Consider the following 15934-nt stretch of genomic DNA (forward strand, 5'->3'; position numbering starts at 1 on the left):
CTGGCTAAACAATTGGCTAGAATACACACATAATGACTGAATGTAAAGCAAAATGATTCATGACATAAAAACTGACTTATCGGATGTTCAGGTCCGTAACTCCTAAGTGAATTTTTCGTTTCAACTACCACCTCTATACACCTCCATTTTTAAAAAAGTAATTATTTCTGTGTGTGACAAAGTCTTGCTCTGTTACTCAGGCTGGAGTACAATGGCCTGATCTCAGCTCACTGCAGACTCTGCCTCCCAGGTTCAAGCAATTCTCCTGCCTCAGCCTCTGAAGTAGCTGGAATTACAGGCGAGCACCACCACGTCCGGCTAAATTTTTTATTTTTAATAGAGACAGCGGTTTTACCATGCTGGCCAGGCAGGTTTCAAACTCCTGACCTCAAGTGATCCGCCTACTTCAGTCTCCCAAACTGCTGGAATTATAGGCATGAGCCACCACACCTGGCCTACACTTCCATTTTAAAGATGGGTGGTCAGATTACTAAATTTGTGCTCAGCGACCAACTGCCTGACAGGCCAGAAACTAAATCCCACATTAAGAGTTTCTGACTCCCAAACAAGCAACAAAATACACTACTTCAATGAACACAGTGTAAAGTTCACAGAATTTCTTTGACTTTCCTCTCCAGATCAACAAAACTCTACAGATTAAACATAAAGGGATGGTAACTATAACATAGGACCTGTCAGTGTGCTATAATTACAGTAGTCCCCTCTCATCTGAGGGGGATATGTTCCAAGACCCCCAGTGGATGCCTAAAGCCAAGGAAAGCAAGGAACCTTTCCTTGTATAATGTTTTTCCTTATACATACCTATGATAAAGTTTAATTTATAAAGTAGGCACTGTAAAAAATAACTAATAAAAGAGAACAATTATAGTCATGCATGACAAGGTTTTTGGTTCAGGTGGTCAGATTAGAATGGAACTGAAAAATTACTATTGTTTAGTGATCTTAGCCCAATGCATTACTCACACGTTTGGGCTGGTAATGCTGGTGTAAACAAACCTACTGTGCTCCCAGTCATATAAAAGAAGAGCACATGCAATTATGTACAGTACATGATACCTGACAACAAGCGACTGTGTTACTGGTTTATATATACTATATATACTATACTTTTTTGTTTTTACTTTTTTTTTTTTTTTTAAATAGAGACAGGGTTTCAACATGTTGGCCGGGCTGGTCTCGACCTCCTGGCCTCAAGCGACCTGCCACCTCAGCCTCCCAAAGCACTGGGATTACAGGCGTGAACCACCACACCAAGGCCAATTACACCATACTTTTTATCATTATGTTCGAGTGTACCCTTCCTACTGTAAAAAGTTAACTGTAAAACAGCCTCAGGCAGGTCCTTCAAGAGGTATTACAGAAGGCATTGTTTTCCTGGGAGGAGAGCCCATGCTTCTTACTGCCCCTGAAGATCTTTCCAGTGCCACAAGATGCAAAGGTGGAAGACAGTGATATTGATAATCCTGATCCTGGGCAGGCCTAGGCTAATGTGTGTGTGTGTGTCTTCAGTTTTTAACAAAAGTTAAAAAATAAAAATAAAAAAGGCCAGGTGTGGTCGTTCATGACTATAATTCCAGCCTCCTTTGGGAGGCTGAGGCAAGAGGATCACTTGAGGCCAGGAGTTTGAGACCTGTGCAACACAGTAAGACCATGTCTCTTCTAAAATAAAATTAATTTTAAAAGTTTTTTTTAAAAAAAAATAGAAAAAAGTTTAGGCCAGGTGTGGTGGCTCACGCCTGTAATCCCAGCACTTTGGGAAGCCAAGGCAAGAGCATCACTTGAGGTCAGGAGTTCCAGATCAGCCTGGCCAACATGGTGAAACCTCATCTCTACTAAAAATACAGTAGTTAGGCAGGTATGGTGGTGAGTGCCTGTTATCCCAGCTACTAGGGAGGCTGAGGCAGAAGTGCTTGAACCCAGGAGGCAGAGGTTGCGGTGAGCCAAGATTGCACTACCGCACTTCAGCCTGGGTGACAGAGTGAGACTCCATCTCAAAACAAAACAAATAAGAAAAAAGTTTATAGAATAAGGATATAAAGATTTTATATAGTTATACAATGTCTTTGTGTTTTAAACTGTTATTGAAGAGTCCAAGAAGTATATAAAGTAAAAATGGGCCAGTCACAGTGGCTCACGCCTGTAATCCCAACACTTTTGTAGTTCAAAGCAGGAAGACAGCTTGCACCCAGGAGTTGCAGACTACCTGGGACCACACGATGAGACCTCATCCCTATAAAAAAATAAAAATTAGCCAGGCATGGTGGCACACGCCTGCAGTCTCAGCTGCTCTGGAGGCTGAGACAGGAGGACTGCTTGAGCCTGGGAGATAAGGGCTGCAGCGAGCCACAATTGCACCACTGCACTCCAGCCTGGATGACAGTGAGAAAATACTCAATCAACCAATCAATCAATCAAGTGAAAACACTACAGTAAGCTAAGGTTAATGTATCATTGAAGAAAAAAGTTGAAATAAATTTAGTGTAGCCTGAGTGTACTGTACAGTGTTTATGAAGTCTACAGCAGCGTACAGTAACGTCCCAGATCTTCACATTCACCCACCACTCACCTGCTGCCCCTCCCAGGGCAACTTCCAGTCATGCAGGTTCATGATGAGTGCCCCATACAAGTATGCCACTTTTTATCTTTTATACCAAGATTTTCACTTACCTTTTCTATGTTTAGATATATTAGATACACAAATACTTACCACTGTGTTACAACTGCCTACAGTGTTCAGTACAGTAATATGTTGTACAAGTTTGTAGCCTAGGAGCAACAGGCTACACCATACAGCCTACATATGTAGCAGGCTGTACCTTCTAGGTTTGAAATGCAAAAGCACTCTATGATCACAAATGATGAAAGCACCTAAGACGGACTTCTCAGACATATCGCCATCGTGAAGCGACACGACTGTATAAGTTTACTGTAATAAAAGTTACCTAAATATAGCATCTCTCAAAGTACCTTACTGTATGTAATATTTTCAGCCCTCAGAACCACGAGTAACTGAAACCACAGAAAGTGGAACTGTGGATATGTGTGGACTACTGTATGTAGGTATCTCTCAGTTCCCCTACAGTGTACTTTAAGGGTAGAGACTACCTAAACTTTGTATCCCTCATTGCTGGCACATAACAGACACTTAAGAAATGTATTTTCAACATTTTTTTTTTGTTTTTTTGAGACAGGGTCTTGCTCTGTCATCTAGGCTGGAGAGCAGTGGCCTGATCTCAGCTCACTGCAACCTCTGCCTCCCAGGTTCAAGCAATTCTCCTGCTCAGCTTCCTGATTAGCTGGGATTACAGGCAGGCATCACCATGGCCGGCCAATTTTTGTATTTTTGATAGAGATGGGGTTTCACCATGTTGGTCAGGCTGGTCTAGAACTCCCGACCTCAAGTGATCTGCCCACCTTGGCCTCCCAAAGTGCTGGGATTACAGGCATGAGCCACCACACTCGTCGTAAACAATTCAACTTTTAAATTATTTAGTTTTGGGCAGAATTTTAAAATCTACAATTACTAAATATTGGGCTAGTAATTACTACACTTGAGTATAAATCCCAGTTTAAACTGAATTGACACACTATTAAGTGTGAGACAGAATCACTTTCTTCTCAACTTCAAGTAATATGGAGGTTTGGAAGACGTTCAAATTGCCCTTCCAACTGTTCTCAACTTGGTGACATCCAAAGACCTCTAAGAACTAAAGAGAACCCATAAGGATTAGTCAGTCCCTTGTGCCTCCTCCCCCTTCATTCTCCATTCTTAAGTTCACCTGGTGAAGAAAGCAACTCTATTAGAGCTTCACTAAATTATTATTCTCAATCTATCTCCAAACAAATTAGTTTCTGCTAAGACTGTTGAATGCCTCACTTTTTTCTACTACAACAGATGCAAATCAGTTTTTGAAATAATACTGTGCCTTACCAAAATACAAAAAAGCTTCATAAAAGTATGACATTTAAAACAGGAGACTCAGCAGGATACAGACAAAAAAATAGTAGAAAATGGAAATAAAGACTATGCCGAATTTCAAAGTACACAAATCCAATTAGAACTGCAGTTTACACTGGAAAACAAAGTTTTTTTTTTTTTAATGTTTACAACAGTTTTGAAGCCAAAATAAGTCAAAACTGGCTAATACTTAGGAAAGTATTTTACTCAACGACAATAAAACAAGAGGTCTAGTCTACTATAGCAACTAGTAGAAATAAGGTCACCAGCTAGTAAAGATTAAATCAGTTGTAAATTATTTTGTGGTTGCCTCTAATGGTGGTAAGATTTCGGAAAAATATTTCAATGACAGTAACATTTTTAAAAGCAGGATAAGCTCTGAAAATAACCAACTATCCTTTTGTGACTTTTTTTTTTTTTGGTGCAGGAACTACCACAGCAAGCAGTGGTACTGCAAAAGGATATACAAATCAATCAATCATTGACTGGCCAACGATATGCAAAGTAGCAAAATCAATGCCTCTATGTATACTCGCCATTAATCTATTCAAACATATAAAGATTTTACTGGTAAAATTACACAACTGTGTTAGATATGTGGTACGTACCTTATACAAATCGTTGAAAAGTTACATTTAAAAGGAGTGCCTCACTGGGTCCACAAAACTAATCTCTTCTTACCTCCCGCCCAGTCAGCACTTGCTACTGCACAGGGATAAGAATCCACCCAGCTATCCGGATAAGGGAGATGTCCCTCTCTAAGTATGCAAAAGCCCAAACATATTTCATTAAGAGGTACTGAAAAATGCTTAACTACTAAAATTGCGTCCCAATTCTTCTTTTATTGTGCATAGAAAGGTGAAGCAATGTATTCTCTTGTAAGAAAAGCTAATAAGGGCAGCCTTGAACACTTAATCGTTGTTCCTTGCAGTTACGGCCCTCTTCTAAACGCACTGTTACATTCACTTGATAAATAAAAGGAAAAAAAATTCCTAGAGGTCTTATAAGCGTTAGAATCTGTACTGCACTCGAGGAATGTATCTGATTTGTAACTGACACAATTCAAGCATTATTATTTAAAACAAGCACAATTTTAAAAACACAAAGACTTAAAAACTTAACCTTTGATTACAATGTATTACATTTAAACAAATCCAGTCTTCAACGGAGTAGCAAACATTTAAAGCCAACTGGTAGTTTTCTGTTTTCTACTATTTAAACCAGAACAAAGTCATTCCTGAAAAATAAAACAGTAAAGAGCTCTTGAGTTTCCTTGTTTTTAAAAAGCCTAAGCAACTAGTCACGAATATGATGGTTAATGGAGGGGGAAAAAAACACATTAAGCCAGTATTATTTTATTAAGCTTCTCATAAGGACCTGGGAAATACAAAAAAATAAACCTTTTAGGAACACCGCAGTTAGGCACAATTTGTTTTAAATGTGTTACTACATAAAATGCAGTAAAGATACGACCAGCAGGTTCAAACCTTAAACGTCACTACTCTAGCAACAAACGACATCTTTTGCAAGGATGCCCATTATCAGACATCACAGCTCCGCGTTACCTCTAAGCAACGTCGTTCAGGAAAACCTTGCATTCTCACTTTCGCTCCATCTTTCAAAAGGTAATGCAGGGCCGGGAGATTTAACACTTTGTTTTCGAAAACAGGGTCTTATCTACAACTCTATTTTTAAACCACATCATAGGATTTGGGGTGAATGTTCTTTCATTTTAATCACTATGAGACCTGTGGGTGAGCTAACATCTTTCTGTTCCATCCAAACATCGCGCTTCCAATCTTCCTTTTAGTCCCCGGCCACCCATCTTCACAGGTATTTTCATCACAAAAGCCAAAAACGACTGGGCTTCAAAGGCACTGCAAGCCCTGGATTAACAAGGCAGGACCAGCGCACCGACTTTTATCTGTGGCTCCAAAAGTCAAATGACTTGTTGCAAATAAGCCCGCACCTCAGCCGCCTTCATAAAGTGTGAAGGGAGGAGGAAGGCGCCACGCCGAAACCTGTCGCAAACCCGAGGAGAGCCCCAGGGACTGGGCGCGCGGGATACAAAGGGCCGTGAATGCGGCCTTCCATGAGGCGACAGTGCGCGGGCAGGGAGACAAAATGGAGCAATGGGAGGAATCTGAGCCCGAGCGGCAGCGGCGGGGAAGGGGCGGCGGCGGCGGGCGCGCGCCCTGTCGGGGCTTACTCCTCCGGCCGGCGACGGGGGAGGGGGCGCGGCGGCGGCCAGTTCTCTCCGCCGCTTACACGCGGCCCTACCGCCCGGGCCTAGCGCGGCGGGAAGCGCCAGCCGAGTGCCGCCAACAATAGGGAGCGAGGCAGCTCCGGCAAGGGAGGTGCCGGAGGCAGCTGCACAGCGGCCCGCATCCGCGCTCCGGGCCCCGTGACGGGTCGCCGCGCCCGCGGCCCGTGAAACGACGCGGTAGAACGAAGGGCGGGGGGGGGGGCCCACGCCGGGGGTCGGCGGCGCGGCCCAGAGGCGGCAAGGGCGCACAGTCTGCAGTCGCTTCGGCTCGCGGCCGCAGCGGGCCCCGGGTCAGCGTCCCAGCCACAGCGCCGCCCCCGTCGGCGACGGGGACCCGGGCTCTCACGTACCTGGTTGAACTCTTCGCCCACATCCGCGTAAATGTCTATGTGGTCCACGCCGTCCGCCATCTTCCCTCAGCCTCGGCTGCCGCCGCCGCCGCCGCCTCCTGCAGGTCCGCCCGCCGCGGCAGCAGCAGCGGATCTAGCGGCGGTGGGGGGGCGCTTGCGTCACTTCCGAGGCCCGAGGGATGGAGGCGGGAGCTACAGGGGCCGGCCGGGGGCGGGGACTGTGCAACCCAGCCGCTCGGCTGGCTGAGGAAAGGCTGCGCCTCTAAGGGCAGAGGGCGTTTCTTTTGTGTCTGGGTGAGGCCCGGGAGTGCGGGGCAATTTCTTTGTCCTACTCGCGCATCCAGCTTACCACTGGGTCCCACCTGTTTCCACACACCGTCTTTTCACGTGGCCTCTGGCATACTCAAACGTTTTGTTAATATTTTCATTTATCCGTTTTTCTTATCTTTCACACATGCAGGACCTCTAAAGGTGGAAGTTATATGTTTATGGTTGAATACAAAGTGTAACCCCCGGGCATTCTGTGAGCGGCTTAAGACCAAAAACAATGTGTTGTTTCTGCATCCTCAGAGACAAGCAGAGTTTTATTTGCATGTAAACGCTAGATACCCGTCAGTGGTTATATTTTGCACGCTGTTTATGTTGCCATTTCCATCTCTAATCTTCATGGGCTTCTTTCCTCTCCCCTTCCTCTCGCATTCATTGCCCTTCATTTTTTCTTCCTTAGATCTACAGTAGATTGTCTCTGGCATAGTTCAGATGCTTGTAAAATGAATGCAGTCATCTTAGAGCACACCCAAGAGAGTGGAGGTCTCTTGAGGCCAGGGGCTTCTTTCTCAGAATCCTAGAATGTCCCAGCGGGAAGGGAACTGGAAAGGTGTCCTTAGGTCCAAACATCTCATTTTACAGAAGAGAAGACTGAAGCCTAATAGAACCTAAGTGATTTAACCAGGTCACATGGTCAATAAAGCTAGGAACATTCAGCCACGATACTTTGCTCAAGGATGTCTCTCCAATTTGAAACTTTCCCCTCCGTTCTTTATTTCTTTTTGACTCATTAAGAAGTATACTACAGTAGAGCGTGTTTCCTGAGAAACTGGCCAGAAATCATCCATAGAATAACCCAAACAACATCTGTAAGTTTGGGCATCTCTAATCCAAAAATTTGAAACGCTCCCAAATCTGAAACTTTTTGCGCACTGACATGATGCCGCAAGTGGAAAATTCCACACCTGATCTTATGTGCCAGATTGTAGTCAAAATGCAATCAAAACTTTGTTTCATGCACAAAATAACTAAAAATATTGTATGACATAATCTTCAGGCTATGTGTATAAGGTATATGTGAAACATTAATGAATTTCGTTTAGACTTGGGTCCCATCTCCTAGATATCTTATGTATACACAAATATTCCAAAATCCACCAAAATCCGAAATCCAAACACTTCTAGTCCCAAACATTTTGCATAAAAAAGACTCAATCTGCACTTGGCATGGTGGAAAAAGCTTGGTTGCAGTCATGGAGACCAGTCTGGTGATCTGGGTACCCATTTCTAATCAGACATTTTATCAGCCAGATGACCTCAGTCAAGTTTTCAACTCTCATTATCAATCTCAGAATCTTTAAAATCCAGGCAATAATACCTACCTCACCAAGGCTGAAGGTTGGTGATACTTTAAATGAGTTAATATGAGTTAATATGCAAAGTGCCCTGTCCTGTTCCAAGAATCAGTACTTAAATACTGATTCACTTTCTTTCATAGGGCATTATAGAAGAAAAGAGACACTGAAGTTTAAAGATGAGAGCATTTTCTAGATTGGTGGTGTGGTAGAATGATGGCCCACCATAGATGTTCATATTCTTATCCCTGAAATCTGTGAATATGTTACCTTTGCAGATATGATTAAGGATCTTGAGAGAGAGATAGTGATACCTTGATTGCCCAGTAGGCTCAAAGTAATTGCAAGGGTCTTTAGAAGTGAGAGAGGGAGGCAGTAGAATCAGAAAAGATGCAAAGATTTCTATTGCAGTTTATTTTCTTTCAATACAATTAAAAACCATTCCAGCCAGCATGGAGGCGCATGCCTGTAATCTCAGAACTTTGGGACGCCATGGAGGGAAAACTGCTTGAGCCCATGAGTTTGAGACGAGCCTGGGCAATATAGGGATACCTTGTCGCTACAAAAAAATAAAAAAATTAGCCAGGCATAATGGTGTTCACATGTAGTCCCAGCTACTCAGGAGGCTGAGTTGGAAGGATCACTTGAGCCTAGGAGGTTGAGGCTGCAGTGAGCCATAATTGCACCACTGCATTCCAGCCTGGGTGACAGAGTGAGACCCTGTCTCAAAAAAAAAAAAAAAAAAAAAATTATTTCAAGGCTCTGACTTCTATTGTTGTCTGTAAAAAGTCAGCTGTCAATTGACTATTGCCTCTTTGGAGTTAATTGGTCCTATTTTTTCTGGTTGTTAAGATTTTTCTTTTAGACTTTAGTTTTCTGTTCTCTTACCATGTGTGCTTGGAAGTGTATTTCTTGTTATTTGTGATGCTCAGGATTCACTGAACCTCTTGAATATATATATTGATGTGTTTCATGAGTTCTGGAAAATTCTCAATCATTATCTCTTCAAATTTTGTTTCTGCCCCCACTCTCTTCTCTCCTTTCCTGACTCCAATTAAATATATGTGGCCAGGCACAGTGGCTCACACCTGTAATCTCAGCACTTTGGGAGGTCAAGGCAGGTGGATTGCCTGAGGTCAGGAGTTCAAGACCAGTCTGACCAACATGGCGAAACCCCATCTCTACTAAAAATACAAAATTAGCCAGGCATGGTGGTGCATGCTTGTAATCCCAGCTACTCAGGAGGCTGAGGCAGGAGAATCACTTGAACCTGGGAGGCAGAGATTGCAGTGAGCCGAGATCGCACCATTGCACTCCAACCTGGGAAATAAGAGTGAAACTCCATCTCAAAAATATATATACACACATATATATGCTATGCATATTAATATATATTATATATGCTATATTTTAGTATAAAATGTACATATACATACATATGTGTGTGTATGTTAGATCTTTTTATTCTATGCACTGTTTCTCTTACCCTCTTTTTAAAAGTTTTCCATCCGTTTGTCTCTCCATGCTTCATTGTAGGTCTCCATGCTTCATTCATTTTTCTGATATATTTTCTAGTTTACTAATTCTTCCTCCTATGGTGTTAATCTCATCTACTGAGACATTAATTTTGTGTTTTTTATAATTTTCGATTATAGAATTTCTACTTGATTCTTTAAAAAATCTCTTAGGTTCGTTTTTATGGCATCTAATTATTTGCCAAAATTGTCAGTCTTGGCTTTCATCTCTTTGAATATAGTAGGCATCATTGGTTTACAATCTGGGGTCTCTGATAATTCCCATATCTGGAATTCCACTGGGATTGCTATGTGTTATATATTCTGACTGTGGCTCACTTCCAGCAATCAAAATAATGTAAACTCAAATATTTAAGAAGAGCAGGCAAGAAGTTGGAAGGCAGGTAATGTTCTAAGGTTCTCCATATGTCTGCTTTTTCTCTATACAGAAGAACTTTCTCTTCTTTTCCGTGTGCATGGCAATGCAATGGTGAAACCTCAATGCAAGTTCCAGGGTTCAAACAACCACTATTTAAACAAATATTCAGCAGTCTTAGTTTCAATTACAAAATCTAAGGAATGTCAAAGTAAGGTTCTCTGTGCTGGAAAAAAAAATCTAGGGAAAAAGGAACTGATTGCAACCCAATTTTTATGAGATTCTACTCCCATGCCAATCAAGGTTTTTAAAGGGAATGGAGTCCAGAGTAAAAACATGGCTGACAAATCCTACCCTGTAAGTCAGGAAATGGTGGAGAATTCTCCATAAAAGATGGTAGCTTTGAGCCAGACAGACATCTCAAAGAATGTCTAACACATTCTACTTATTAGACGACAATATATAAAGTCATCATGGTTAGGGAAGACAAATGCAAATCCATAAATATTTTACACTTGCTATCATTCCAATTTACGCCAAACAAGTCAATGCCATAATATCCATAGGAACAAGATTTGCATTCCAATATACTACGGGCCATAGTTTAGCCCAGTGGTCCCCAAACTTTAAAAAATACTTACTTCTAGTCAGGTGCAGTGGTTTACACCTGTCATCTCAGCTGCTCAGGAGGCTGAGACAGGAGGATCTCTTGAACCCAGGAGTTTGAGGCTGTAGTGAGCTGTGATCACACAATTGCACTCCAGCCTGGGTGACAAAGTGAGACCTCTTCTCTAAAAACAGAAAAGAAAATTAAAAAAAAAAAATTCATTGGCCGGGTACGGTGGCTCATGCCTGTAATCCCAGCACTTTGGGAGGTTGAGGCAGGCGGATCATGAGGTCAGGAGTTCGAGACAAGCCTGATCAACATGGTAAAACCCCATCTCTACTAAAAACACAAAAATTAGCCAGGCATGGTGGCAGATGTCTGTAATCCCAGCTACTCATGAGGCTGAGGCAGGAGAATCTCTTAAACCTGGGAGGCAGAGGTTGCAGTGAGCCAAGATCATGCCACTGCACTCTAGCCTGGGTGACAGAGCAAGACTCCATCTCAAAAAACAAAAAAAAGAAAAAAATTTAATTAAAATACCTATATCAGTATAACATTTGAAAACATGCAGCCATAATATATGTAAATGTAAACATTATTTTATTAAAATTTTTTATGCTAACACCATGAACACAATACAAATACAAAATTTTAAATCATGAAATGAGATTTTTTAGTATCTTGCCATGCATAAAGGCCATAGATTATTATTAGTGGATTTAATCCATATTTCGAATAGTTTTCATTTTGATTTTTTAACATTTTAACATTTTTAATTTTTGTGTGTACATAGTAGGCGTATATATTTATGGGGTACATGAGATGTTTGATATAGGCATGCAATGTGAAATAATCACATCATGGAGAGAATGGTCAAGCATTTATCCTGTGTGTTAAAAACAATCTGATTACATTCTTTCAGCTATTTATAAATATACAATTAAGTTATTATTGACTATATACTCACCCTAGTCAAATACTAAGTCTTATTCATTCTTTCTATGTTTTTGTACCCATTAACTATACCCACTTTTGACCCCCAAACCCTCATTACCCTCCCCAGCCTCTGGTTACCACCTGTCTATTCTGTATATGCATGAGTTCGATTGTTTTGATTTTTAGATCCCATAAATAAATGAGAACATGCAATGTTTGTCTTCTATACCTGGCTTATTTCACTTAACATAATGATCTCCAGTTCCATTCATACTGTTGCAAATGACAGGATCTCATTTTTTTTTTTTTTGTAGCTGAATAGTACTTCATTGTATATATGTATCACATTTTCTTTATCCATTCATTTAGTGATGGACACTTAGGTTGCTTCTAAATTTTAGCTATTGTAAATAGTGCGGTAACAAACATAGGAGTGCAGATATCTATTTGATAAACTAATTTCCTTTCTTTTGGGTATATACCCAGCAATGGGATTGTTGGATCATATGATAGCTCAATTTTTAGTTTTCTGAGGAACCTCCAAACTGTTGACCATAGTGGTTATACTAATTTATATTCCTACCAACAGTGTACAGGTGTCTCCTTTTCTCTACGTCCTTGCCAACATTTGTTATCTCCCGTCTTTGAGATAAAAGCAATTTTAACAGGGGTGAGATGATGTCTCATTGTAGTTTTGATTTGCATTTTTCTGATGATCAGTGATGTTGAGCAATTTTTCATATACCTGTTTGCTATTTGTATGTTTTCTTTTGAGAAATGTCTAGTTAGGCTTTTTGCTCATTTTTAAATCAGATTATTAGATTTTTTTCTATGGAGTTATTTGAGCTCGTTATATATTCTGTTTATTAATCCTTGGATAATAGAGATGGGTAGTTTGCAAATATTTTCTCCCATTCTGTGGGTTGTTATATTAGTCCATTCTCACACTGCTATAAAGAACTACCTGAGACTGGGTAATTTGTGAAAAAAAGAGGTTTAACTGACTCACAGTTCCACAGGCTGTACAGGAGGCATTGCTGGGGAGGCCTCAGGAAACTTACAGTCATGGCAGAAAGGTGAAAGGAAAGCAAGCAGGTCTTCACACGGTGGCAGGAGAGAGCAAGTGAAGGGGGAAGTGTCACATTTTTAAACAACCAGATCTTATGAGAACTCACTCACTATTATGAGAACACCAGGGGGGGAAATCTGACCCCACCAGTGATTCAGTTACCTCCCAGGTCCCTCCCCCAACATTGGGGATTATGATTCAGCAAGAGATTTGGGTAAGGACACAGACACAAACCATATTATTCCACCCCGGCCCCTCCCAAATCTCATGGCTTTCTCATATTTTGAAACCAAACATGCCTTCCCAATAGTCCCCCAGAGTCTTAACTCATTCAAGCATTAACTCAAAATTCAAGTCCAAAGTCTCATCTGACACAAGGCAACTCCCTTCCACTTATGAGCCTGTAAAATAAAAATAAGTTAATTACTTACTTCCAAGATACAAAGGCGGTACAGGCATTGGGTAAATGCTCCCATTCCAAAAGGGAGAGAGATTGGCCAAAACAAAGGGGCCCCATGCAAGTCCAAAACCCAGCAGGTCAATCATTAAATCTTAAAGCTCAAAAATAATCTTGTTTGATTTCATGTTTCACATCCAGGTCACACTGATGCAAGGGGTGGGCTCCCAAGGTCTTGGGCAGCTCCACCCCTGTGGCTGCTTTCATGGGCTGGTGTTGAGTGCCTACAGCTTTTCCAGGTGTACAGTGCAAGCTTTCTGGGGACTGGAGAACAGTAGCCCTTTTCTCACAGCTCCACCAGGCAGTGCCCAGTGGGGACTTTGTGTGTGGGGGGCTCCAACCCCACATTTCTCCTCTGCACTGCCCTAGTAGAGGTTCTCCATGAGGGCTCTGCCCCTCCAGCAGACTTCTGCCTGGACATCCAGGCACTTCCATACATCCTCTGAAATCTAGGCAGAGGCTCCCAAACCTCAACTCTTGGCATCTGCATACCCACAAACCCAACAACACATGGAAGCTGCCAAGGCTTGGGGCTTGCACCTTCTGAAGCAATGGCCTGAGTTGTATCTTGACCCCTGTTAGCCATGGCTGGAGCTAGAGCAGCTGGGATGCAGGGTGCCACGTCCTGAGGCTGCACAGAGCAGTGGGGCCCTGAGCCTGGCCTGCAAAACCATTTTTCCCTCCTAGGCCTTCAGACCTGTGAAGGGAGGGGCTGCTGCGAAGGTCTCTGAAATGCCCTGGAAGCATGTCCCCCATTGTCTTGACTATTAAAATTTGGCTTCTCTTTACTTATGCAAATTTCTGCAACCTTGAATTCCTCTCTAGAAATTTTTTTTTCCTATCGCATGGTCAGGCTGCTGCAAGTTTTTCAAACGTTTATGCTCTACTTCCCTTTTAAATATAAGTTCTAATTTCAGACTATCTCTTTGTGAACACATATGAGCATATGCTGTTAGAAGCAGCCAGGTGGCACCTTGAATGCTTTGTTGCTTAGAAATTTCTTCCACCAGATACCCTAAATTATCTCTCTTAAGCTAAGTTCAACAGATCTCAAGGGCAGGGGCACAATGCCATCCGTCTCTTTGCTAAAGCATAGCAAAAGCAGCTTTTACTCCAGTTCCTAATAAGTTATTCATCTCCATCTGAGACATCCTCAGACTGAACTTCACTGTCCATATCACTATCAGTATTTTGGTCACAGCCATTCAGCAAGTCTCTAGGAAATTCAAAACTTTCCCTCATCTTCCTGTCTTCTTCTGAGCCCTACAAACTGTTCCAACCTCTGCCCACTACCCAGTTCCAAAGTTGCTCCCACATTTTCAGGTATCTTTATAGCAATGGCCTGCTTCTCTGGTACTGATTTTCCATATATTAGTCTGTTCTCACACTGTTATAAAGAACTACCTGGTACTGGGTAATTTATGAAGAAAAGAGGTTTAATTAACTCACAGTTCTGCAGGCTGTACAGGAGGCATGGCTGGGAAAGCCTCCGGAAACTTACTATCATGGCAGAAAGGCAAAGGGGAAGTGAGTGTGTCTTTATATGGTGGCAAGAGACAAAGAGAGTAAAGCGGGAAGTGCTATGCACTTTTAAACGCCAGATCTTGTGAGAACTCACAAGTACAAGAACAACAAGGGGAAATCTTCCCCCATGATCCAATCACCTCTGATATGGTTTGGCTCTGTGTCTCCACCCAGATCTCATTCAAATTGTAATCTCCATGTGTCAAGGGAGGGGCCTGGTGGGAGGTGATTGAATCATGGGTGGCATGATTCCTGAAACAGGAGGCATGTCTGGGAAGGCCTCAGGAAACTTATCATTCATGGTGGAAAGATGAACGGGAAGCAAGAGACATATTACATGGTAGCAGGTGTGAGAAAGAGTGTAAAGGGGGAAGTGTCATATGCTTTCATCCAGATCTCATGAGAATTCACTCACTTGATCATATGGACATTTTAACAATATTGATTCTGCCAATCCATAAACATCAAATATTTTTCCATGTTTTTGGTGTCCTCTTTAATTTTTTTCATCAGCATTTTATAGTTTTTATAGTTTTATGTAATTAAATACCCAGGAATTAACTTAACCAAAGAAGTGAAAGATCTATAGAGATCTTTCTATATTTTATGTGTGGCTATTGTAAATGGAATTACTTTTTTATTTCTTTTTCAGATTGTTCACTGTTGGCATGAAAAAACGCTACCGATTTTTACATGTTGATTTTGTGTCCTGCAAATTACTGAACTTGTTGATCAATTCTAGTACTTTTTTGGTGGAGTCTTTAGATTTTTCCAAATATAAGATCACACCATCTGCAAACAAGGATTTTTTGACTTCTTGCTTGCCAATTTGGATGCCCTTTATTTGGCTGATTGCTCTAGCCAGGACTTCCAGTACTATGTTGAATAACAGTGGTGAAAGTGGGCATCCTTGTTGTGTCCCAGATCTTAGAGAAAAGCTTTCAGATTTTCTCCATTCTATATAATAGTAGCTGTAAGCCTGTTATATATGGCCTTTATTATGTTGAGGTATGTTCCTTCTACACACAGTTTTTTTAGGGTTTTTATTGTGAAGGGATGTTTAATTTTAACAAACACTTTTCCTGCAACTATTGAAATGATTATGTTTTTTGTCCTTCATTCTGTTGATATAGCACATTGATTGATTTGTGTATGTTGAACCATCTTTGCATCATAGGGATAAATCCCACTTGGTCATGATGAATGATCTTTTTAATGTACTATTGAATTTGGT

At 41.6% G+C, this 15934-nt stretch overlaps 1 protein-coding gene across 4 annotated transcripts in view; it reads right to left on the bottom strand.

The window, feature by feature from the left end:
- The window catches only part of CPSF6 (cleavage and polyadenylation specific factor 6), a 34642-nt gene extending 27882 nt beyond the window's left edge, over positions 1–6760 (bottom strand). For all 4 annotated transcript variants that reach the window (XM_033221318.1, XM_033221317.1, XM_033221316.1 and 1 more), the window contains exon 1: positions 6596–6760. In XM_033221318.1, coding sequence (XP_033077209.1) covers positions 6596–6655 — 60 coding nt within the window. In that variant the 5' untranslated portion in view covers positions 6656–6760. The remainder of the gene's footprint in view (positions 1–6595) is intronic.
- Between the last annotated feature and the right edge of the window lie 9174 nt (positions 6761–15934).

The sequence above is a fragment of the Trachypithecus francoisi genome, unplaced genomic scaffold (assembly GCF_009764315.1).
Source record: "Trachypithecus francoisi isolate TF-2019V2 unplaced genomic scaffold, Tfra_2.0 Lachesis_group11, whole genome shotgun sequence".
NCBI lineage: Eukaryota > Metazoa > Chordata > Mammalia > Primates > Cercopithecidae > Trachypithecus > Trachypithecus francoisi.